The sequence below is a fragment of the Panthera tigris genome, chromosome B4 (genome assembly GCF_018350195.1).
Source record: "Panthera tigris isolate Pti1 chromosome B4, P.tigris_Pti1_mat1.1, whole genome shotgun sequence".
Lineage (NCBI taxonomy): Eukaryota > Metazoa > Chordata > Mammalia > Carnivora > Felidae > Panthera > Panthera tigris.
Window position 1 is genome coordinate 135,228,904 of NC_056666.1, and position 24,720 is coordinate 135,253,623.

General features: G+C 48.1%; 1 protein-coding gene and 1 long non-coding RNA gene across 12 annotated transcripts in view; one reads left to right on the plus strand and one right to left on the minus strand.

Moving 5' to 3' along the window:
• Positions 1-24,720, minus strand: part of EFCAB6 (EF-hand calcium binding domain 6) — a 243,243-nt gene that overhangs the window by 106,517 nt on the left and 112,006 nt on the right. For all 10 annotated transcript variants that reach the window (XM_042993473.1, XM_042993475.1, XM_042993474.1 and 7 more), the window contains 5 exons: positions 22,572-22,677; positions 15,820-15,987; positions 12,499-12,659; positions 6,669-6,842; positions 4,912-5,080 (listed from right to left, as the gene is read on the minus strand). In XM_042993473.1, coding sequence (XP_042849407.1) covers positions 4,912-5,080; positions 6,669-6,842; positions 12,499-12,659; positions 15,820-15,987; positions 22,572-22,677 — 778 coding nt within the window. The remainder of the gene's footprint in view (positions 1-4,911; positions 5,081-6,668; positions 6,843-12,498; positions 12,660-15,819; positions 15,988-22,571; positions 22,678-24,720) is intronic.
• LOC122240490 overlaps positions 14,248-24,720 on the plus strand; it is a 28,044-nt gene continuing 17,571 nt past the window's right edge. Inside the window, exon 1 of one of the 2 annotated variants that reach the window (XR_006220288.1) lies at positions 14,248-14,442. This is a non-coding gene — a long non-coding RNA (uncharacterized LOC122240490). Of the gene's footprint in view, positions 14,443-21,469; positions 21,557-24,720 lie in introns of those variants that run through there. The other variant, XR_006220289.1, reaches the window with a different exon arrangement.

The following is a 24,720-nucleotide window of genomic DNA, read 5'->3' on the forward strand; positions in this document are numbered from 1 at the left end:
GAAAGAGAGGAAGGGAGGAAGGAAGGAAGAAAGAGAGAGAGAGAAAGAGAGGAAGGGAGGGAGGAAGGAAGGAAGGAAGGAAGAAAGAAAGAGAAAGAGAGAAAGAGGAAGGAAGGAAGAGAGAGAGAAAGAGAGGAAGGGAGGAAGGGAGGGAGGAAGGAAGAGAGAAAGAGGAAGAAAGAAAGAGAGAGAGAAAGGAAGAAAGAAAGAAAGAGAAAGAAAAGAAAAGAAGAAAAGAAAAGAAAAAGAAAAAAAAGGAAGGAAGGAAGGCAGGCAGGCAGACTTGTGTGGCTCAAGCCTTTTGCCTTCACCTGCCTCTTCTTTATGGTTGAGAGGTGTGTGTGATGGCTGGTGCTCCAGCAGCTGTGTTCCATGCACGGGCAGGAGGCTGAAAGAGGAGAAAGCTAGAAGCGGCCTGGACCTCTGAGACCCTGCAGAGCTGATACCCTGGCCTGTCCAGATAGCATCTGGGCCCCCTGTTACATGACGGAAAAGTAACCACCTCTCTTACATAAGACACGGTTTTGGGGTTTTTCTGCTAACTCAGCATGTGCAGGAGAGGGCAAGAAGAAAAGAAAAGCACCCAGAGAGGGAATATAAAGATTGTAGATCACCCTGGAGTTCAATGCCAGTTTTCCTGCACCACTGCCGGTTCTCAACTTGTCATCTAAATAAAACGACATGTTACGAAGTATGAGAAAGTCACAGGCCATGCGGTACAGCAGCCAAAGCAGACAATGATCAGGGAGAGGGGCATTTCCTGGGAGACAGATACGCCTTCAGGGCTGCCGTGAGAGATGGTTTAACGTCGGGTGCAACGTGCCCAGACCAGATCTAGTGGCGTTCCAGAAAGAATAGCCCCCCCACCGTCCCCAGAGGAAACGACCCATGTAACCACAGAAAGCACACCGAGGTCATTAAGACCCCCACAGCTCTGCCTCTGGCAGGACTGTCGACTCCGTGTGCTGTCGCTGGTCACCTCGCTCTCCAGAAACTCTGAAATCTTGTATATTAAAGAGAGAAAAAAGAGGGGGAGACAGGCTATTAGTTAACAAATGAATCCTACTGTAGACAAAATCTTCCTGACCGAGGTGGTGAAACGTGAAACGGTGTTCCCAGCAATGACAACACAGGGGCTCCCAGGATTTGGTGACCCCTAAGTTCCCACCCGGTTGGAGATTCTATTACACCTTTCCCTCGCTGAACCTGTACGGCCGGCCACTGGTTAGGCAATGGCTGGTGAGAATAAATAATCAGCACTTCTCATTTAGAGGACAAGGTATCTGGACCAAGGCTAAGCGCTGCCTACGTTCAAATTAGGAACAACCGCATGCAGGCATAATTGGGCAAGCAGGTGCATGTGACTGAGAGCCTCACTCCCAAGTCCTCTGGGATGAAAATCGGCAACCACCGTATCAAACTAATTGGGGCGGTACAGATCTGGGGGGAAAGGAGGGCAAGAACATTGCATATCCATGACCAAAATGATAGGAAGAAATTACAGAACACTGTTAGTAAAATGAATGTTCGTCTTCCAAAATCCTGAGGCCAGATACAACCTCAAAGCTGCCAGCAATTATATCCAGCAACGCCATCGTACACCCAGCAAACCCACCCGGCAAGGGTCTGAGGCTGAGAGAGACTGACGTGGATTCCAGTCCAAGTGCCCGAACGGCTTACCAGCTGAACAACACTGAGCCGCTGTCCTAACTCCGAGCTTCGGTCCCCTCAACCTGTGGAACGGGCACAGCGTCACGTCCACCCCACAGCGTCTCTGTGAGGATTAGGGATCAGATGCGCGAAGCAACAGGGCGCAACGTGGGCGCACAGGAGGGGCTGGACCTCTGGTGGCCGTGGTGATGAGCACGCTCAGCATGGTCACTTTCCAGGGGCGGCCGTCATTGTCATCGCAGCTATTACTGCTGTTACTACGATTACACACTTGCTATTGTCATTTATCCTTGAAGACCTCAGAGGAGTCGATTCCAAAGGTTTCCTTACCGTTACCACTGAAGTTCGACATTCCCAAGCCTTCGATGTCCAGATGCCCTGCATTATGTCTAATCTAAACTCTTGTTTCTTTCTGTGGTGTAAGACCATTTCTCCAGCTCCGACCTCCCTGGTAGGAGAAGCGCCTTGATCTAGAAACAAGCTCTTCGATTAACAATGGAGCTTATATTTACATAATGCTTTGAAGTTATTAGCTTTTGAAGTTCAAACCCAGGTCCCAGGTGGACTGTTTAAAATCACCCCATGGTTGTTGATCTTTGGGCTAAAAGGTTGGTCAACGACAGGATGCTTCCCAAAGGTTAAACCCCACAAGTCACCAGGGGGGACATCAGCCGATAATCTGCCTCATCGGGTTCACAGCGAATTGGTCGTTAAAACACCCGTCAACTTTTCTCCCGGCATGTTGGCCCTGTCCTTTTGTGGTTTCTCCTTCCCTGTCGCCTCACCGTGGGCACACCTTCAGGAGGCAGGGGAGTCTTGGGGAAGCCAGGAGATCCGAGAGGGAGAAGGAGAGGCACTCAGGCACTGCCAGGAAGCAGGCAAAAGAACAAGTGTTCTAGTAGGTGCCCCTCAAGGTCAGCAAGAACGCACGGAAACTCAGGGGGCGGAGGACGGGGCTTGGGTGGGCTTGGGCATCGCCACGGGCGGTGTGGGAGCCAGCCTCATCCCTAGAAATCCTGATGGGCTTTCGACACACCCGTCTCCCTCAGTCCCCAAGCGGCGTCCGTCCTGGGCTCCCCTGGGGACTCTATAGTTACTCTTCAAGCCCATCCACTCATTCAGTAAATGTAGGGCCCTGCTTCACGCCAAGCATCTGGGATGCATCACTGTCCCAAAGACACAAAAATGTCCACCTTCGGAGCATACGTTTTAATGGAGGAAATCGAGCAAACAGCAGAGCGAAGGAATGAACGGAAGGGTTCTAAGCACAAGATGTGTGGTAGTGGGTGGTAACATCGCGAGAAGAAAAATGGGGTAAAGGAGATCGAGGTGGGAGAGCAGGTTGTATTTGCCATAGGAATGACAGTCCTCCAGGTGGAGGGGACAGCCCGTGCCAAGGCGGAGCGGTCTGTGGGAGAGCAGGAGGCTGGCGTGGCCGGAGCGAAGTGAGCAGCGGGGAGGGCGGGAAGAGTGGAAATCAGAGAGATAATGAGGGGCTGGGCGGCGCGGGAGCCTCTAGGCCCTGTGAGGACTCTGGTTTGTATGCGAGCGAGGTGGGGGGCCGTGGGAGGGTTCCGAGCAGGAGCGGCCCCTTCTGTCGGACCTGTTGGAGTGTGACTCTGGCTGCTGGGTTGAGAACACACAAAGCCCGTTGGCTCTGTTGAGGCACCGGCGGTGGGTGTGAGACAAAGAGGAGAGTCAGGAAGACCCCAGACTGGAGCCCCCGGCAACTGGGAAGAGGTCGTCCTTGAGCATGGCCACGCTGCCAGCGGAACGGCCTTGGCGAGAACACGGGCGTCTCTAGACACCCGCGTGAAGAAGTCCAGCGGGCAGGCGGGGAGCAGAGACTGAAGTTTTAGGACGGTGCTCCGGGATGCGAACTAGAGGTGCCCGCAAGGGGGTCGCTGGCCTAGCGATGGCGCAGAAGCCCTGGGATGGAAGAACCCGCCGCTGAGCTTAGTGGCCTGTTCTCGGGCGAGCAGTGGAAAGAGCTGTGCGGGGGGTCTGCGGTCTGGGCGGGCGTCCCCGCTCTGCCGCCACCCACCGCCCTTCTCTAAGGGAAGCACCGTCCCTCTGAACAACCAGCGGCAGCCTGGTGGGTTCCTGGTCTCCTGTGAACCTGTGAACCGACTCCATAATCGAGAGCATTGAGCACTATGGTCATTCTAGACTGTGGGGCGTGAGGGGTCGGGACTGTGCTAGGGGACAAAGGAGTCTAGGACAAGGCACCCTGGGAGCGTCAGGTGATTCACACCCACATACCACCATCCGTCCCGCTCGCCGGAGTTACCGATGACTGATTATCAGCCAGCCGGTCCCTCAAACCAGAGATCGAGGAACTATCCTTGCCCATTTGCCTCTTTCTTATCCATTACCCATTCTCCCCAAATATTTCTTGAATCTGTCCCCCTCACCATGCCCCATGTCTGCACATCATCCAGTCTTGGGGGGGTGGCGGGAGGTCTGGGCTGTTTCAGTAGCTGCCCAGCCCACCCCCAGGCAGATAAATAGTAGCTACTGATATAATTATTCTCTTCTTGGAAATACATTTCATTGCCTTCTTCTAAATTTGTCCACACAGACACTGCTACATATTAACTGCAATGCTTTTCTTAAAAATAGCTGGAGATGATTAGCTGGAGGGGTCGTAACAAGAATTTTAAGCAATCATTGAAATTAATTCCTGAGAAGTCTGTGCAGAACCCTTCAAGCTGAGTCCTTTCTGGCAGAACCTTCCAGCTCCCACAAGCGCATGCAAATCAGCACTCTGAGCTTCCCAGCTTTTCCTGCCAGATTTTTTTTTTTTTTCCACTTTCTCGAGGCACAAACCCCAGCTCTGTGACCACAGCATCACCAAACTCCTCGCTGGCAGGGAAGGGGCCTGAGAAGTTTTTGTTCCCAGCACCGCCGTTCTGCCCCAGGATGCGTTCCACGCGCGACGCATGGAGCCAGGCACCCCGCAGCCGTCCAGAGCGACACTTCAGTGAATGCTTTGTTCGAAAGTTTAAATATCCCAAACTAGCCACATCCATACGTATCCTCTGAAGGAAGTTGCCAAGGACATTTTTGGCCAAAAGAATCCTTTCACGTTGTTGAACGATGCCTAGAAATGAATGTGCTTTGCCGGTAAGGGAATGAACCCTCACTGAAAATGTAAGGCCTACTCTTTAAAGCCTGTTCGTATGAACCTCTCCAGGAGCAAAAGAAAACCCAGAAACACAGAGAAACCCATTCCCCTACCTTCTTGAAGTCATGCACGTTAATTTTGCCATCCGGCTCCTTGCTGGAGTCAGGAAATATTTTTTGGAATGCTGGGTCCTGCTGCTGTATGCATCTTTTGAGTTTTTCGATCACTTCCTCCTTAGTCATTTTCTTGGTCAGGGTGCTTTTGTCCCCAGTGGGCTTGGTTCTAAAATCACAATCGGGAATTTAGCAGAGTGCTTCCTACAGACCTCACCCAATTTCGATTCAACCCAAGGCAACAGGAGGCCTACCAGCCCCTTCTCACAAACAAGGAACCAGATTCTCAGATAGATGGAGTGGCTGGGGAACTTCTTACCCGCCCATGGCTTGTGGGTTCCAGAGAGGTCCGCAGCACTGTGTCAGGTGAAAACTCTTCCCGTGTGGCGAGTATGTGGCCACAGGCCGGAGCAGGGAGCTCCAGGAAATTGTTATCCTTGTGCTAAGGTTCTCAACTGTGCTTTGAGCTGGCTCAATAGGGCATGTGACTGGCCGACATGGCGGGGGAAAGTAAATATTTGTGTGAAGTCGGGAGATGAAAAGTCACAGCCCTTTACAAAGCTTTAAATTAAATAGGCCATTTAGAGACAGCCAGGTCCAAAAAGTCATCAAACAGCCATGGGAAGGAAGGGAAGTTTGCAATTATTCCGAGTTGATTTATACAGTCAACTGGATTTATCAAATCCAGATTTTATGCCACGTGCAATGTGGGGGAGAGAGTGTGCAGTTGAGGATAATGAATTCTTCAGCTCTCCAGAAGTCTCTGGGACCCCACTGGAGTCGGGGAAGGGGAAGAGCTGAGCCTTTCTCTTGGAGAAAGGACTTCTCCTCTCCTGCTGCTTCCATCAGCTTTGAAGAGCTCTCCGGGAATGCCCACATTTTATAAAACACATAATTATCACTACTTCTTCCATTGGTTTTAGGAGGCAGACATATCTTGTCACAGACTATTTAACCTTTCCCTTAAAATACCATCCTTCTGCCCATTTATAAAGCTACCACTGAAATGTCCAGATATTCAAATTTCATTAGCACAGCATTAAAATATTCCCACTGCTCTATACTTAAGAACTTTTTAAAGGGAAATGACAGAGCGAAGTCTGCTGAATAGGTCTACGTTTTAACTTTCCTTGTGGATTTATTATAAGCTATGAACCAGCAAGTTAAAATAGTATCTTTTCATTAGACTAAACCTATATTTTTCAAAATGAGGAAGGGCTAGAATATTCATCAGTCCGATGTTTAATAGATTTGCTAAGCATGTTTTATTGTTACAATTCAATTTGGTGAGCATTTGAATAATTCTATCATTCATGTCAGAAAACGTTAACTGGTTTAATGGGTATATTTTACCATAAATATTAAACAGTCGTAAGAGGTCTACGTTTCTGGAAAAGAACAAATGTGAACGCAGGCATGTAATGGTTGTGTGGCAGACAGGTTCTCTGGGAGTTGAAGGTCCTGGGTTCTTGACCCAGGGTGGCCACTAAGTTTGCGAGTAACCTGAGGTCAGTCCCCAGACCTTGCAGACCTAAATGCTTTCATTTCCAGAATTAATAGGTCAACCCACTAATCCCTAAGATCTCTGCTTGCTCTCAACTCCCCTGACTCTACTCGCTGTATGTATGGTTTGCCACTTTTCTCATTTAAGTAATAAAATACTAAGACATGCGTTTAGTTAATGAGTATTTACGAACCACCTCCCCTCCAACAGACACTGTGGTTTTGATACGCGCCTTCCTTTTGTGCCGTTTTACCTCTCAGGAAGGTCTGGCTGCTGCTGTTCCCCTTCATGAAAATGTTCACTGAACACTTGATCCTTCGGAACAAGAGCTGGAGAGATGGTGGGTGGGCCGCTAATTCCGACGCGTGCCAAAAGTTTCTTGTAAAGGATTCTTCCTGAAGTGGTATCCTGAAACCTACTGCAGAGTCTGAATTTTTAAAATAATGAGAACACACCCATTAGGATGGCGGAAATGAAAAAGACCGACCCTACCCAGTGCTGACGAGGATGGGAATCCCTGTGGCTGGTGAGGTACAAAATGGTGCGACCATTCTGGGAGACACCTTGAACACTCACCTGGCACATATACCTTGAACATACACCTCACATACACACCTTAAATACATACTCATCCAGAGGAACCAGCCCCTCTGCCCTCGGGTGTCTACCCAAGAGAAATAGAGATGTAGGTCAATAGAAAGACCTGTACAATCTATTCAGCTTTATATGCAGGAGCCAAACACTGGAAACAAATGTCCCCCATGTGAGTGGCTCCACAAGCTATGGGAAGCAATGGAATACTACTCAGCAATAAAAAGAGACCAGCTGCACATACACGTAACAACGTGAATGAATCTCAGAATCATGATGCTTGGGGAATAGGGCCTGACCAAAAGGAGAGCATCCCACATGCTTTCATTTATATACAACCCTAGAGAATTCAAAGTCATGTGCAGTGACGGAACGCAGATCAGAGGTTGCTAGGGCCGCAGAAGAGATGACTCACAGAAGGGCATGAGGAAGCTTGGCGGGGCGGGGCGGGGGAGGGATGGAAATGTTCGATATCTTGACTGATGGCTTGTGAAGGCTTCATAGATATATACACATGATGGAGGTCCTCGACCTGTATCATTTAAATACGCGCAGTTTATAGTTTGTGAAGAATGCTGCAATAAAGATATAACACATACAAAAAGAATAATTTTTTTAAATTGCAAGTTCTGGTGTGGAATCATGGAAGTACCTATATTGGAAATTTGGCATAGGCAAATATTTTAGAAAAATGTAGGAACACACCAATAGGGCAAGGACTACTTTTCTCCCCCCACATTTTAGTTGTTAATATTTTTCTAATCATAAAAGTTGTACATGCTCATTGTGGCAAGCTTGGTAAAGCCTAGAGACCAAAACAATATTCCACGTATTTGTTAAAATACAAAAGGCAACAGAGCGCAGTGACTCCGGGTGCGGGCCCTGGAATCTGCCTCCCTGGGCTTGAATATCAGCTCTGGACTTAACAGTCCCATGACTGGGGGCAGCGGGCAGGAGGTGTGGTGGGTGGGCACTTCCAGGGCAAGCGGGGGGGAGGGATCCGAACTATTTTCATACAAGCACTACCCCGCGCCTTTCATGCACAGTGGGTTTATCGGAGGTCACATGACGTGTGACAAGCGCCAGAATGTGTGGTCAGGCAGGTTGTGTCCTCTAACGTTTTCAAAGGCTGTACGAATGTTTCGGGTATAAATGAGGAGCTAGAGGGAGTTTTCAGAGGTTAGCTTAGTTTCTTGACAGCCTTTTACCAGCTTATTACCAGCTACCTGTGCCTACACCTGCTCTCATCTCTGTACCCTCCTCATCACCCAATATGTCATTATTTTGAAACCCCCAGGTTTCTCCGGAGCCTACAGGGAAACGCAACGGGGAAATACACGTTGATCTTCTGCAATAACGTTTTCCAAAGGTCTCAGTCTGAATTTCTAATACAGTCATACTGAGAGATCCATTCCACGTAACGAAAACTCTGAGGCCCTCAAGAACTTTTAAGCCTATCAGAGGGTAGAGAATCGCCGACCTGGGGCACATCACCTTTTCTACGCCTCAGTTTCCTCGTCTATAAAATGCACCTACCTCAGAGGACTACTATAAGCATTAAGTAACACGATCCATAGAAGGCTCCTAGCACTACACGGACGTGTGCATGCGCTCAAGAAACTGCAGCTGTAATAACAGCATCGCGATTATCACGATGATGCTTTACACACAACCAGGGGCACCGCACGAGCTCGGAGGCGATCCTCGGTTCAGGAAGCTCCGGCCATGGATAGAACTGCTTCGAGAAATATTTATGCCGCCAGGTAAATGACACCGTGCTAAGCGTCACAGCTACAACCGTGAACAGACAAAACAGTCCGCACCTCATGGGGCCAAGCGGCCGGGAAAGTAGGCATTTGGAACTGAGGGAAGAGGCCATCTAGAAGCCCAGACGTGAGAGAGCTGCGTGTTTTCAGGAAACAGAAAGCAGCTCAGTCCGGGCTGGATGGAGAGCAGCGGAAGTAAACGTTTCTTAAGTTCAGCGCTGGATGGAGGGCTCTGCGTCTAGGAGCTCCCTTGACCCTTACCACATTCTCCTAAGTAACGTCCGAGCAAGGAAATCGAGGCTCAGAGAGGTTAAGGAACTTGCCCAAGTGCACAGCTAGTTCAGGGCTGAGCCGGGATGTGAACCCAGGCAGTCTGGCTGCAGAGCCCGGGCTCTGGGGGTGCGACGATCATGAGGGGCCTGGGAAGTCATTCTTAAAAGCGTCTGGATGTCTTCCTAACAGCGACAGGATGCAAGTGTTTTAAGCAGGGATTAGCATGAACAGATCTGTAGTTGTGACTGGAGACTGGAGAATGGATCAGACGCACTCCCATCTCGAAGACCCAACTACCTGCATGACCGATCCACTGGATTTCATTCATTCATTCTTTCTTTCTTTCCTTCTTTCTTTTTTTTTTTTTAATTTGAGAGACAGAGAGCTAGGAGAGGGACAGAGGGAGAGAGGGAGAGGGAGAGGGAGAGGGAGAGGGAGAGGGAGAGGGAGAGGGAGAGGGAGAGGGAGAGGGAATCTTAAGCCCAGATGTGGGGCTCAATCCTATGACCCTGGGATCATGACCTGAGCTGAAATCAAGAGTCAGAGGCTCAACTGACTGAGCCACCCAGGTGCCCCAGCTTATTTATTTTTCTTTCTTCCTTCCTCCCTTCCCCCTTCCTCCCTCCCTCCCTTCTTCCCTCCTTTTCTTCTTTCCTCTTCCCTTCCTCCTTCCCTCTTCCTTCCTCCCTCCCTTCCTCCCTTCTTCCCTCCTTTTCTTCTTTCCTCCTTCCTCCTTCCCCCTTCCCCCTTCCTTCCTCCCTTCCCCCTTCCTTCCTCCCTTCTTCCCTCCTTTTCTTCTTTCCTCCTCCCCCCCTCCCTTCCCTCCTCCCTCCCTCCCTCCTTCCCCCTTTCTTCCTTCCTCCCTGCCTCCCTCCCTTCCTCCCTTCTTTCCCCCTTTTCTTCTTTTTTAACGTTTATTTATTTTTGAGACAGAGAGAGACAGAGCATGAATGGGGGAGGGTCACAGAGAGAGGGAGACACAGAATCTGAAGCAGGCTCCAGGCTCTGAGCTGTCAGCACAGAGCCCGACGCGGGGCTCGAACCCACGGACTGTGAGATCATGACCTGAGCCAAAGTCGGATGCCTAACCGACCGAGCCACCCAGGCGTCCCTCCCCCTTTTCTTCTTTCCTCCCTCCCTTCCTTCCTTTCATCCTTCACTCAACACTTACTAAGCCCTGACCACACGCGGACGCTGTTCCACCCCGGGTACTGGAGCTTCGGGAGTCAATCACTTCTCAACGCTGCATTCTCCACCCTCCTTGCAAGCTCACTGCACCTGCTGGGTCCACCTCGCCCCTTCCAGCCACACGGGTCCTGCATCTCTCCTGAGGCCTAGTCTGCTAAGGCAACAGCCACTGTGTGTGAGTGCTCACCCGGTGCTTCCGTCCCGCGCGCCCCCTGACCCACAGACTTCCTCCGGCTTCCTGAGCACCCCGCACCAGAGGCTCTGGACCGTCACCCTGACCAGAATTCTCCGCTTCCCTTGCTGGCTGTGCCAGCCAGGTCACTGGTGAGTGGGTGGTATTCTGCCAGGTCCTACCCGCACCCTCTCACCTCGGACGGTCTGCTATGTGCTCCCAGATGAACCCCTGCCAAACAGATGCTCAGGCCGTCCGTGCAAGGAAGACTCCAGAACCGTGCTGCAGCCCAGGCTGCTCTGTGCACCCACACCCTCTGGGAGTCTCCTTCTGGAGTGTCACTCCGTGTTTCCTAACTGGCCGACGACACTGCCTCCGGCCGGCATCGGGCCCCCCTCCCCCGCCCCGTCCACCTCCACGTCCAGTCACCGGGTCTCGTCCTTCTGTCAAGCTTACCACCCGCAGCCGCCCCTCTGCGGTGCCACCGCCACCGCCGCGTCACCCACCCGTCCTCCTCTCGCCCTGCGCTTTCTCCACGGTAATCCTTGCAAAGCACAAATCTGAAATTGTCACCTGACCCCTGGGCTGTGCTTGTCCACCACGGCTGCACGTGAGAGCCAGTGGGGGCTTCAATATAACGGTGCCCTGGACAGGGCATGGGCACCGGGGGTTTCAGAGCTCTCCAGATGATTCTAAGATGCTGCTAGGGAACCAGATGACCTGTCAAGACGCCCTGCCGGCTGACCCGTCCCCTGGTTGGGCTGGGTCATTCCTGCCTGGCCCTCGGCAGCAGCCCTGCTGTTCCTCCCTATATAACTTCCTGCCCCGACAGCCCCACGTGACTCGCCAGCCGCCCAATGTGCCTCCACTCCTCTGCACACTCGCTTCTTCCCCTGCCCGGGCCCCACCCAGTCCCCCCTGAGCTCCCTCTAGAATCTTCTCTGGACTTGCTGCCACCTGTCTCTCCCCTTTCCCATGTTTCCCACCCTCCAGCAAACCGGCCTTTCTGCAAACGTCCAATAAACTCAGATGAATGCAAACACCGAGCTCTGCGAGCCCCTCCTGCTCGGGAAAGCCTCGGCCTCACCCTCTTCCCGTAAACCCTTCTTTTCCTACAAAAACCAACCCCAGGGAAAACGGGTCAGGAAACAGGAATGTTCACAGAGAGGAGACTCAAGCGGCCGACAGCTACCAGGAGACCGACTGTTTTGGGTCACCTGAAATCGATGTAATGCAATCAAAAGCGACAAATACAAGATTTTAAACTTTCCACGCGAGAGGACTGAAAGGGAATTAGAGTAACTTCCTTCCCCCCGCCTCTATTGGATTTCCACCGTAAGTAATCTCCCAGATCACCGTCCACAGCAGGACACATGCACCAGTCTCTAAGGTCATGCAGCTCCGAGTCCTACAGCAACAAGCTTCAGCGGACAGCGGGACGTTCGGGTAGTGATGTGGGAAGCGCCACCCCCTGCAGAATGGCAAGATTCGGGCCGTAGGTTCTCGAGGTCACTGCAGAGAGGGAGGCAAGGGGCCCCACGCCCCAAGGGCAGCCGTGGGCAGGGTGAACGAGACACAGGGGCAGGAGACCCTCAGGGGCCCTCTTCCCTCTCTTAAGTTCCCTGCCCCCCTCCAGCTTCGCTCAGCCACCACGAGGCAAGTTTTAAACTCAAGTGAGATAGAACCACAATCCCGGCGTCTCTCCACAGGATGGCTGATCGTAGCCAGACGCCCCGGGAGGGAAAAACGGTGTCACGACTGAGAGCAGAGAAGTCACGGAGACCGGGAAGGAACGAGGCTGCACACAGCCTCCGGGCTACACGACTCTGAATAGCTACGTGGCTTCTCCAGACCTCGGCTTCCTTACCCACGAAAAGGAGTAGCAGCCACCTTCCGTGGTTGTCGCGAGGACTAAATCATAGAGCACATGCCCAACTCTCGACCAGTGTCCTACGTTAGTAAGCACCCGGTAACCAGCAGTTATTATCAGTCCTCCCTATCGGTACTGCAAACATATGTAGGAAAAGGTTGAGGATTATAAACGGGCTTGATGAAAACACAACACGGATTAATTTTGTTACCAAGAAACTTACTTCAGTAAACGCTCAGCTGTTAAAAACGGGCAGAAGATGTGCATGATTTTCTTGAAATTATTTTGACCAATGAGCCCTGTGTCTCCGAGGTCATATGCCTGTAGCATTTTATAGAAGGCTTGTAGATTCCTAGTAATTGAGTCATGGACGATCTCTTCCACCTACCATAAAAAAAAGCAAACAGACACATCTACCAAGCGGCACATTTGTAACCTGGGGTGGTGGCACCCTGGGACCACGTGGGAAGTGTTACTTACTGAATCCCAAGCCAGGAAGAGAGGCGTTTTGGGGTCTGCAACTTGTTTTCCTGTCTAATTGGGAAAGAGAAAAGTATATAAACACACATCACTCATAAAGGCAGGAGGACCTTTGGAGGCAGACAGACTTGGACTGTCGGCCCTGCTCCTGATTCGCCAATTCACTTTGAGTTCGTGAGCAAGTGAGTTTGCCCACTAATCCCCACCTGGAAATGGGGATAATAGCATTCGACCTGAACTTATTTAAAAAAAAAAAAAAAGTACAATAAACATAAAAGAAGTCTATCACCTAGTAAGTAAATGCAACATAAAACAACAAATGGGATGGCATTTCTGCCTTTCAGAATAGTAAAAATGAGAAAGGAGGCCTATTGCCAGTATCGACACGGGATAATCGTGGACAGTCTGCTAATCCACAGGCCGTGGGGCGGCAGCAACCACCTGTGGGGGTGGCGAGGGAACAGAGGTGGAAGAAACACTCGACTGTCACCGTGTTCCCGTTCACACCTTTTGCATTTTGTACTTCACACATATATTCCCCTTCTCAAATGATTAAGCTAACTTAAAGAATGAAATGTATCCTTTGACCCAATAGTGCCATTTCTAGAAATCTATACTAAAAGAATACTCATAGGGTGGTTGAAAAAGCAGGCACCACAATATTCACTGTAGCAAAATTTATAAAAGGGGAAAAACCAAACACCTGGATTGCAACAGGGAATCGTTACTCTGTATCTTTTAAGATCATACAGAATTTTTATGAACAGTGTTAACAGCATGTTAATAAGGGACAGCATGGACTGAAAAGTCATTAATTATGGGATCTCATTTCATTTTATTTTATTTTAAGTTTATTTATTTATTTTGAGAGAGAAAGTGTGTGAGTGGGGGAAGGACAGGGAGAGAAGGAGAGGGAGAGAATCCCAGGCAGGCTCCACACCGTCAGCACAGAGGCTCAAACTCATGAACCGTGAGATCATGCCCTGAGCTGAAATCAAGAGGCGGATGCTTAACCAACTGAGCCACCCAGGTGCCCCTATAGTATCTCATTTTAAAATAGAATAGATATCATATATCGAAGTATGTATCTAACTCATAAAATTGCATAAATTAAATATGCGCAGCTTTTGTATAATAACGGCAACAAAGCTGAAAACAACGTGTGTGTGGGTGTACAGGTTCATAAGCACATACAACAAAGGGTAACAGTGAGTGGGTAACAACTCCTCACCGTTAGAATTAGTGGTGTTTTTCTTTTCCTTCTATGTGCGTACCTGTGTTTTCTAATTTTTCTGGTTCGTTCGTATATGTTCATTCATCCACTCACCGCACTGTTTTGTGAGTGTGCCCGGCACCGGGCTAGCCCCCGTGGCCACGATGGGCCTCCGTCTTTGTGGAGACGTGACCACATAATGACAAAGTTGTGACACCACGATTGGGCAGGTGTGTGAGGTCGGTGGCTGCCAGAGGTGCCACAGAGGGTCCCTGGGAAGGCACCGGTGCCCCAAGACCTGCAGAACGGCCCCAGCAGGGGAGAGCAGCATGGATGGAATCCTGCCAGGAGCTGCAGCACCCCAAGAATGGATGAGGGACCTGGGGGCGCCCGAGGACCCGAGCCAGTGTGGCCTATGAGGCTTCTGGGAGCTGGGCAGCAAGGCTGGACCATGTGGGCCCCTTACCAACCAGGGTAGGAACTTCAGCTTTTACCTAGGAGCCCCGACACCCATCTGAGGCTTTTAAGCATGGAGGCTGATGGGTGTGGTTCATATTAAGCAAAGACCATGCCACTTGCCGCGTGGAGAACAGATGGTTTCCATGTCCATGTTTTGTTTTTAATTTTTTATGTTTATTTATTTTCGAGAGAAACACAGTGAGAGCAGGGGAGGGGCAGAGGGAGAGAGAGACACAGAATCCGAGCAGGCTCCAGCCTCCGAGCTGTCGGCACAGATCCCCACACAGTGCTTGAACTCACAAATCGTGAGATCATGACCTGAGACGAAATTGGATGCACCCCCCCCCCCTTATTTTGTTTTTCGAGAAAGATGCTGTGTGTGGGGTTGCTGTGATGGTCAGAGGCCACAATTCTCAGCAGCTAACACAGGAGCCGCACAGCAGAGTTCAGGAAAAGGCCCAATTACTCTCTCCTGTGTGAGGGCCCTGGGACTTACTTTTGAACTAGGACTCAAGAAGGACCAAACGACGTTGGTTTAGGATGCGGTCACCACCTTGCACAAGGTGGGTGCTCAGGAAATCGTAATATTGATGAAAAGCTAATTTGCACCTGCTAAAAGAAGTCTATAACAAACACTTCAACAAGAATCTCCCAATGCCTATCCAAGCATTGCCTGACACTAATCTAATTTTTTAAAGTTCTTAAAATTTTTAAGCGCTAATAGCTATTAAAATTACAAAACAACATTTCTAATAATAAAATTCTGTCAGCCTTTCGGTCAAAGGAAAAGCAAGTATTGGGGGCACCTGGGTGGCTCAGCCGGTTAAGCGTCTCGCTTCGGCTCAGGCCACGATCTCACGGTTCCTGAGTTCCAGCCCCTCGTCGGGCTCTGTGCTGACAGCTCAGAGTCTGGAGCCTGTTTCAGATTCTGTCTCCCTCTCTCTCTGCCCCTCCCTCCGCTCGTGCTCTGTCTCTCTCTCTCTCTCAAAAATAAATAAACATTAAAAAATTTAAAAAAAAAAGCAAGTATTGGTCACTAGAGGCAATAAACAGTTACTGTTTAAAATGGGAAACCGTGTAAGACGCGGTTGCAGGAGGGGTGTCACTGGCACGCTGTGAAAAGAAGGTTACATCCTGCATATATAGGTGCCCTCATTCTAGGATGGCTTCCCAGAAAACGTCAAACATCACCCTTGGATAAGGTTTAGACATCAAGAGTTAAAATCAAACAACTCAAACACTTAACTCTTCCTTAAAATGAAAATCAACTCAGCTGAAAAACGTGTAGTCATTTATTTAAGACCAATTTCACCTGCATCCCATATTTCACTAAAAACACTTAATTTCCTGCCATAAAGAGAAAATCAAACATGGAGTTGTTGTAAAACTCACCGTAGGGTTCTCTTCAAGCAGTTGGATGAACGTGTTGACGTTGACCCATCCAGTGCCCCCAGGGTCAAGGGTCTGCATTAGTTCTTTGAATTCTGAATCGCTGATTTTTACAGCCTCGCAATTTAGAATATGTCGCAATTCTTCCCCTGTTATTCGTCCGCCGGGTTTCTGAGCATGAGAATGTATATAAGGGAATTTTTTTTTTTAAAAAGGAAAAAGGAAGGAAAGCATTGTATAACATGCAATAACGTATATAACATATATATATCATATATATGTAACATATATACAACATATGTAACATATATATTTTAAATGTTATATATATTTTTTAAAAAGGCATTATTTTTAAAAAAGGAAAAAGGAAGGAAAGCATTCTATATATATAACATATATAACATAAACATATATATATAACATATATAACATATATATAACATCAAACATTGTATGTATATATATATACATACACACATTGTGTGTGTATATGTGTGTGTGTGTGTGTGTGTGTGTGTGTATATATATATATATATATATATATATATATATATATATATGACATCAGTGAGTAAAGAGTGGGCTCTGGCCGAAGAGAATTATGACGAAGCAATAATCCCTCAGTTGGTGGTCACTATGTAACACTGGGAGCCAAGGGCAGTGTGTGGGGTGGGGCAGGGGTCGGGGGATGCTGGGACCCTGCAGGGGCTGCTCCCAAGAGAGGAGGGAGACCCATCTCGCAGGCACAGGCTGATCCCCTCCCCAGGACAGGCTGAGCGCTGGCGGTGACAGTTCCTCCTACCCTGTCCCCACCTGAGGGCTATGTGGCTCCGTCACACAGGGCACACAACTTCCCGGCAATTCAATTAACAACTTGCCGATTTACTAAAAATATTAATGATGCTTATTTTCACTACCACCAACCTCATCAATTACATAAATGGACAATTACTTAGCAAGAAAAATCTCAGCCATGCCGCATAAAGAAAACATATTATCAGCAAAATACTGTGAGGCAAATTCTTCCACCAGAATAAAAAATTACCAATAAGTAAATTAAGTATCAAAAGTAAGAGATACTGTTTACCGGAAAAAAACAGGGGGAATAAAGAACCCCTACCTCCTCATAGAGAGTGTGAATATTAACGTGGCAGAGGGGCTTACTAAGTGACAAAGTGGTGTGCAAATGTCAACCGTTACTTTGGGGTCCAAAGCCAGAAAAGGATACAAGGTTGTCTCCGGGAAAATTAGATAATTTAGAGGAACGTATGCCTGCTTACTTTTTAGTTTGGGAGTGACAATCAACTATTTATTGTCCAAGTAGGACAATTATGGTTTTCAGTAAGCACATAGCATTGTGCAACCATCAACCACCATCTGGTTCCGGAACATTTCCGTCACAAGAGAAACCTCGAGTCCACTCACAGCCACTCCTCACTTCCGTCCCCGACCCAAGGCAACCGATCTATTTGTTGTCTCTCGGTGTTTGCTTTGGTCTGGATATTTCGTGTATACAGAAGCATACAGTTTATGCACCAGTATGCATTCTGCATCTGGCTTCTATCACCTGCCATAACATTTTCGCGGTTCAATCCAGGATGCGCCATGGATCGGTACTTCGTTCCTTTTCATCCTTGTTATTATTCCACTGTATGGATATGCCACATTTTGTTTCTCTTACCGCAAGCAGATAAACACTTGGATCGCCTCGTTTGGAGATTATGAATAACGTGGGTACGAACATCTGCACACAAGTCTTCGTGTGGACAAAATGTTTTTACTTCCCTTGGGCAGCTACCTGCGAGTGGAATTGCTGGGTCAGGTGGTAAATTTCTGTTTAAATTTTAAAGAAACGACCATGTTGTTTCAACGGCAGCTGTACCATTTTCTATTTCCACTAGTAGGAGAGTAAATTCCATGTCCACGTCCCTGACGTGGTCCACTGACTGCTGCCTTTGTGACTTCGTCGTCACCATAAACTGGCAACTGGTGCACGAGCATGCTTCAGCATCCCTGGTGTCTAAGGATGTTGACCATCTTTTCACGTGCTCGTTGGCCATTCATATGTCTTCTTTTTTTTTTTTTAATTTTTTTTAACGTTTATTTATTTTTGAGACAGAGAGAGACAGAGCATGAACGGGGGAGGGTCAGAGAGAGGGAGACACAGCATCCGAAACAGGCTCCAGGCTCTGAGCTGTCAGCACAGAGCCCGACACGGGGCTCGAACTCATGGACCGCGAGATCATGACCTGAGCCGAAGTCGGCCGCTTTACTGACTGAGCCACCCAGGCGCCCTTTTTTTTTAAAATTTTTTAATGTTTAGTTTTGAGACAGAGAGAGAGAGAAAGACAGAGTGCGAGTGGGGGAGGGGCAGAGAGAGAGGGAGACACAGAATCCGAAGCAGGCTTCAGGCTCTGAGCTGTCAGCACAGAGCCTGACGCGGGGCTCGAACTCATGAATCACGAGATCGTGACCTGAGCCGAAGCTGGACACTCAACTGGCTGAGCCCCCCAGGTGCCCCTCGTGTATCTTCTTTGATGAAATGTCTATTCAGATATTTTGCCCATTTTTTACATTGGGTTGTCCTCTTACTGAGTTTGAAGAGTTCTTACGTAGTCTCCATGGAAGTCCCTTACCCAATATATATTTTGCATTTATTTTCTCCCAGAATGTGACTTAATGGTATCATTTGGAGCACAATTTTTTAATTGTGATGATTCCAGTTTATGGGGTTTTTTCCCCCCTTTATGGATCATGCTTTTAGTGTCCTAAGAAATACTTGCCCAACACAGGTCACAAAGATTTACGCACATGCCTTCTTCTAAGAGTTTTGTCATTTTAACTCTTACATTTAGGTTTATGGTCCATTTTTAGTTGCGTATGGGGTAAGGCAGTTCCTCTTTTTTGCATATGGCTATCCAACAGTCTCAGGACCATTTGTTGGAAAGATGATCCTCTTTCCCACTGATCTTGTCAAAGATGGATTGACCATAAACATTAAGGTCTATTTCTGGACTCTCGGTTCTGTTCCATTGAGCAATCTGTCTACCCTCCTGCCATTGCCACACTGTTCTGACACCATAGCTCTGTACTAAGATCCCAAAGTGCTCTAACTTTGTTCTTTTTTTCCAAGATTGGTTTTGGCTATTTGGCAATCTTTTCATTTCCATATGAATTTTAAAATCTATTTTTAATTTCTGCAAAAAAAAAAAGACAGTTGAAAAAAATTGGGGTGCCTGGGTGGCTCAGTCGGTTGAGCGTCTGACTTTGGCTCAGGTCATGATCTCAAAGGTTCGTGAGTTTGTGCCCCACGTTGGGCTCTGGGCTGACAGCTCAGAGCCTGGAGCCTGCTTTGGATTCTGTGTCTCCCTCTTTCTCTGCCCCTCTCCTGCTTATGCGCTCTCTCTCTCTCTCTCTCTCTCTCTCTCTCTCTCTCTCTCTCAAAAATAAATAAACATTAAAAAAATAGACAGTTGGCATTTCAACAGGGTTTGCATTGAACCTGTTGAATTTATAGATCAATTTGGAGAGAACTGCCATCTTGATACTATCGAATCTTCCAATCCATGACCGTGGAATGTTTCTTCATTAATTTACATTTTATTTAATTTCTTTTAATAGTGTTTTGTAATTTGCAGTGTACAAGTCTGGCACTTTTGTTAAATTTACTACTAGGTATTTTATACTTGTTGATGCTATTGTGAGTGGCACTGCTTTCTGAAGTTCCTTTTCAGATTGTTCATTGCTAGTCGATGGAAATGTAACTGATTTGGGTATATTGGTCTTATATTCTACAACCTTGATGAACACACTTGTTATTTGTAGAAGTCTGTGTGTGTCCACTGTGTTGTCTGTAAGTAAGGGCAGTTTTACTTCTTCCTCTCCAATCTGGATGCCTTCTATTTCTTTTCTTCCAGGATTGCACTGTCTAGAACTTCAGTACAATGTTGCAGAGAAGTAGCAAAAGTTGACATTTTGTGTTTTTCATCATCCTGGGGGAAAGTATTCAGTCACTTACCATCAAATGTGCTGTTAGCTATGGGTTCGTTTTAGATGCCCTTCATCAGTTTAAGGAATTTCCCTGCTCTTGGTCCGTTGAAAGTTATCACGAAACAGGGCTGGATTTTGCAAATCCTTTTTCTGCATCTTTCAAGACGATCATGTGGTTTTTTCCCTTAATTCTATTAACTCTGTGTACTATATTAATTGATTTTTTGGAAGTCGAACCAAGGCTGCAATCCTGGGATAAATCCCACACGGTCATAGCATTTAATCTTTTGTTTGTGTTGCTGGATTTGGTTTACTTATGTCTTGCTGAGAATTTCTACAACAATATTCATGAAGGATATTGGTTGTTCGTTTTCTTGTGATCTCTTTGTCTGGCTTTAGTATTAAAGTGGCATCGGCCTCAGAGAATGAATTGGGAGGCATTCCTTCCTCTGATATTTACTGGAGGTTTGTGAAGGACTTGTTATTACTTCTATAAACAATCTTTGTAGTCTTCAATGTAGAGAATTTTCATTTTTTTTTTTTGTTAGGTTATGTTTCTAGGCATTTGATTTTTTTTAATAAAATTATTAGAAATGATATTTTAAAGTTTACTTTTCTAATTGATTACTGCAGCTTATAGAAATACTATTGATCTTCGAACACTGACCTTCTAACTTCTGTTATTAATTCTAGTATGTTCTGGAAGATTCTTTTGGACTTTCTACCGAGAAAATCACGTGGGCTGCAAACAACACTGAAAAGAAGGGTGGATAAACACGTAGGGCACAAATAGTTTTTGGGTGACAGAAAGTGAGCCACGCCAGGTTTCAATATAAGTGATCGAGGTGACTGGGTCACTCAGAGGGAAGGTGGTGGTGTGTGGAAAGAGCACACATAGCTACTTGGGAGGCATGAGTCGGAGCAGACGTAAAGCTGCCTTTCTTTCTGTAACAATTCTGCATCCCTCTCTACAGCAGGAGAGGGACGTGCTTCCCACCGCTGTCCTCTGCAGCCAGGCACAAATGCCCTCTCCTGCCTACTCCTGGCTCTCTCCCTCTGCCTGCCTCCTTCCGGGTTCCAGAGTGTGCCCAAGACCACAGCAAATGGCGGTCGGCGGTCGGGGGTCGGGGGGGGGGGAGTCGAAAATCCCACTTGGCATCCGGCAATTCTAAGCATCAGATGCCCACTGCTGTCATGTGTCACTCCAGAGTGTGAGCTCATCATTGGCCGGGCCTTTGCGTCACTCATCTGTGCGTTCAGCGCCAGGGCCCACGGCACGCACGGCCCAGCGTGGGGCAGGCACTCGATTCCTCACCCCTGCGTGTTCGTTGATCGGTTCTGTTTGTGAAACAGCACATCAATGACCGCTAAATAGTCCCGTATTTGGAGCGGCTGGCGTTATTACAGCCCTCCATTAACGGAGATGAGATTTCCCTATTTTTAATTAAATTACGTCAATGGACCACTAGGCGCTGAGGCGGGTAAACACACAAAAGCCTTCACTTGCGTCCGAGAGGAGGCCCAGCCGACACACTCACAGGCGGCTCTGCCCAAGGCTGCAGCGGGCCTCCCTCTGGAGCAGCTGGTTTGAGTCAAGCTCCGCCACTCACGAGCTGGGAGCCTCAGGCCGGATACTTAACACTGCCGTTCCCTTTCCTCAGCAGATGAGGGCAAAGGGAAAGGCTTAAACGGAGATCGTGATAGTGTCTACCTCACAGAGGTGTGGAGAGGCGGAAGCGACTGAAGACGGGTAAGTCACAGGAGACAGTCCCCGGCACGTCGTAAGCACGCATTATCATCGTTCACTCAGTGTAAGAGACCAGGTCATCTAGTTCTGAAGATTACTTAGAACAGGCAGGCCAGCTAAAATGCTCCCCTCCCCCAGGAAAACAGAACCCCAAATCTCTGCGTCTACACTAGGCTCAGAAACCATAAGCAACGGCATTCTAGATCAACGGAGATGAGGAACCACAGTCTCCAGTACAGACAGCAAAACTCTGAACCTTGAGGTCCGCCTCCAGGCCACGTGGCCTCCTCCCCAGAACGCTGCCCTACAGCCAGCCGCCCTGCAGGAAGGCTCCCGCCGAGGCCAGGTGTCTCCTCTTCTGCACACAGTCAGATCTGAGTCTGAGGCAAAGCAAGTCACTGGACTCCTCCATATTTACTGGATTCGGCTGTTGAATGTGCTTGGTCAGCAGCCAACTTGGGGAAATGTTGCATGTTTCCAAAGTATCCAAATGCTGCTTTCTAAATACACATTAAGGTGGGACGGGAGCTAGTATTTAAAGCAAGTTACAAACTCATGAATTGGCTTCCTTCCGCAGCATAATTAAACCATTAAATAGGCTCTTTAGAACGAAGAAAACGTTCCTGTGATGGGCCACACGTCGTTATGAACCCACACCCTCCGGGCTGGGGTGAGGAAGGCTCAGCAGGTCCGGCTTACTCGTTAGGCAGTGAGTGCTGAGCAGACAGTGCACCCTCAGCGACCTTGCCATGCGCTGTTCTCACCCCCTGGCATCTCCCTCACCTCGGTGCAGGACATTTTATGTTATCTGACCTCCCAATCCCAGCCAGCTCCTGAGGTCAGGAGTGAGGTTATATCCCTAAGCACTCGGGACAATTGCTAGCTTCCAGCAGGAGCTCAGAACATGTGTGTCGGTTGGGTAAATGGATGAAAATACAGTTTTTGTTAGCCTGGGTCTGAGTGTTCTCGTTCTGAGAAACAGTGAGGTTTTCACCAGGGAAGGGGTTCGAGATCTTACGGTCTTGGCGTTCAGTAGTGCTTTCTTCAGTGACGCAGAGTGACCCTCGTGTCTAGAAAACTTGGGGATAATGTTTTCCTCGCAAGATTGATTTTTAGAAGTGATGCTACAAGAGGATGAAGAGAAAAACAGGAATAAGGTTACGCTCTTGAACTCTGTTCTTCCTTAATGCAAAAAAAAAAAAAAAAAAGCACCTTACAACCATCACAATGCTTTATTAGTGGATGGCTTTTCTTCCTGAAAGTGTACTGTGCTTACGCGTGGGCCCACTGGTCGCTCAGGCAGTGTGGTACCTGATACGGGAGACAGTGGGGATGCCCCATCATTCTCCATTTCCCATGCCAGCTAACCGTGGCTAGCTGTCTCGCCAGTCTGTGCCCCTGGTCCCATCATTCTCCATTTCCCATGCCAGCTAACCGTGGCTAGCTGTCTCGCCAGTCTGTGCCCCTGGTCTCAAAAGAGGCCAGGAAAGAGATCACGATCACCGCTGAGACTGTCACCTCCCTGTGTATAGGGGGAGCGCGTCGAGGCACACTCACCCACACGGTAAGTGAGGGCACACGCTTCCCGTGTTAAAACGGTGGGAATGTCAACCTTAACAACGTCCCCCTCCCTGTTGACAATGGCCACGGCCACCGACATCATCAGAGCCCTCTCCTCTCCCTTTCTTGCCTCTCGCAACCGTCCCCTGAGCGCAGGTCCATCAGTCTGGACGTGTGTTCCTGAAGGCCTATGACCACCCCACTCAGAAATCAAAGCCGACTTCACCCTGGACTCTGATCAGAAGAGGGCTGCAGAATCTCATAATACAAATCTACAGATACCCCTGTCGGCCTCTGCTTTTCAATGTTCAGTTAGACGGGATGATGTTTCCCACTAAAAAAAGAATGAGGGGCGCCTGGGTAGCTCAGTCAGTTAAGTGACCAACTCTTGATTTTGGCTCAGGTCACAATCCCGGGGTCGTGGGATTGAACCCTGAGCTGGGGGCTCTGTGTGAGCATGGAGGCTGCTTAGCAGACACATAGATCAAGGGAACAGAATAGAGAACCCAGAAATGGACTCACAAATGTATGGTCAACTCATCTTCAACAAAGCAGGAAAGAGTATCCAATGGAAAAAAGACAGTCTCTTTAGCAAATGGCCTGGGAAAACTGGACAGCGACATGCAGAAGAATGAACCTGGACCACTTGATTACACCATCCACAAAAATAAATTCAAAATGGATAAAAGACTTAAACGTGAGACAGCAAACCATCAAAATCCTACACGAGAAAATAGGCAGCAACCTCTTTGGCCTCGGCCACAGCAACTTCATATTTGACATGTCTCTAGAGGCAAGGGAAATAAAAGCAAAAATGAACTATTGGGACCTCATCAAGATAAAAAGCTTCTGCACAGCAAAGGAAACAATCAACAAACTAAAAGGCAGCCAATGGAATGGGAGAAGATATTTGCAAATGACATATCAGATACAGGGTTAGTATCCAAAATCTATAAAGAACTTATCAAACTCAACACCCAAAAAACAAATAATCCAGTGAAGAAATGGGCAAAAGACATGAAGAGACACTTTTCCAAAGAAGACATCTAGATGGCTAACAGACGCATGAAAAAATGTTCAACGTCACTCAGCAACAGGAGAATACAGATCAAAACCACAATGAGATACCACCTCACGCCAGTCAGAATAGCTAAAACTAAGAGATGTTGGCGAGGATGTGGAGAAAGAGGAACCCTTTCGTACCGTTGGTATGAAGGTGAACTGGTGCAGCCACTCTGGAAAACAGTATGGGGGTTCCTCAAAAAATTCCAAATAGAACTACCCTGTGACCCAATCATTGCACTACTAGGAATTTATCCAAAGGATACAAAAATGCCGATTTGAAGGGGCACGGGCACCCCAATGTTTACAGACGCACTTTCAACAATAGCCAAACTGTGGAAAGAGCCCAAATGTCCATCAGTTGATGAATGGATAAAGAAGACACGGTATACATGTTCAACGGAATATTACTCGGTGGTGAAAAAGAATGAAATCTTGCCATTTGCAACAACGTGGGTGGAACTGAAGGATATCATGCTCAGTGAAACAGGTCAGTCAGAGAAAGACTGATATCATATGATTTCACTCATACGTGGCATTTGAAA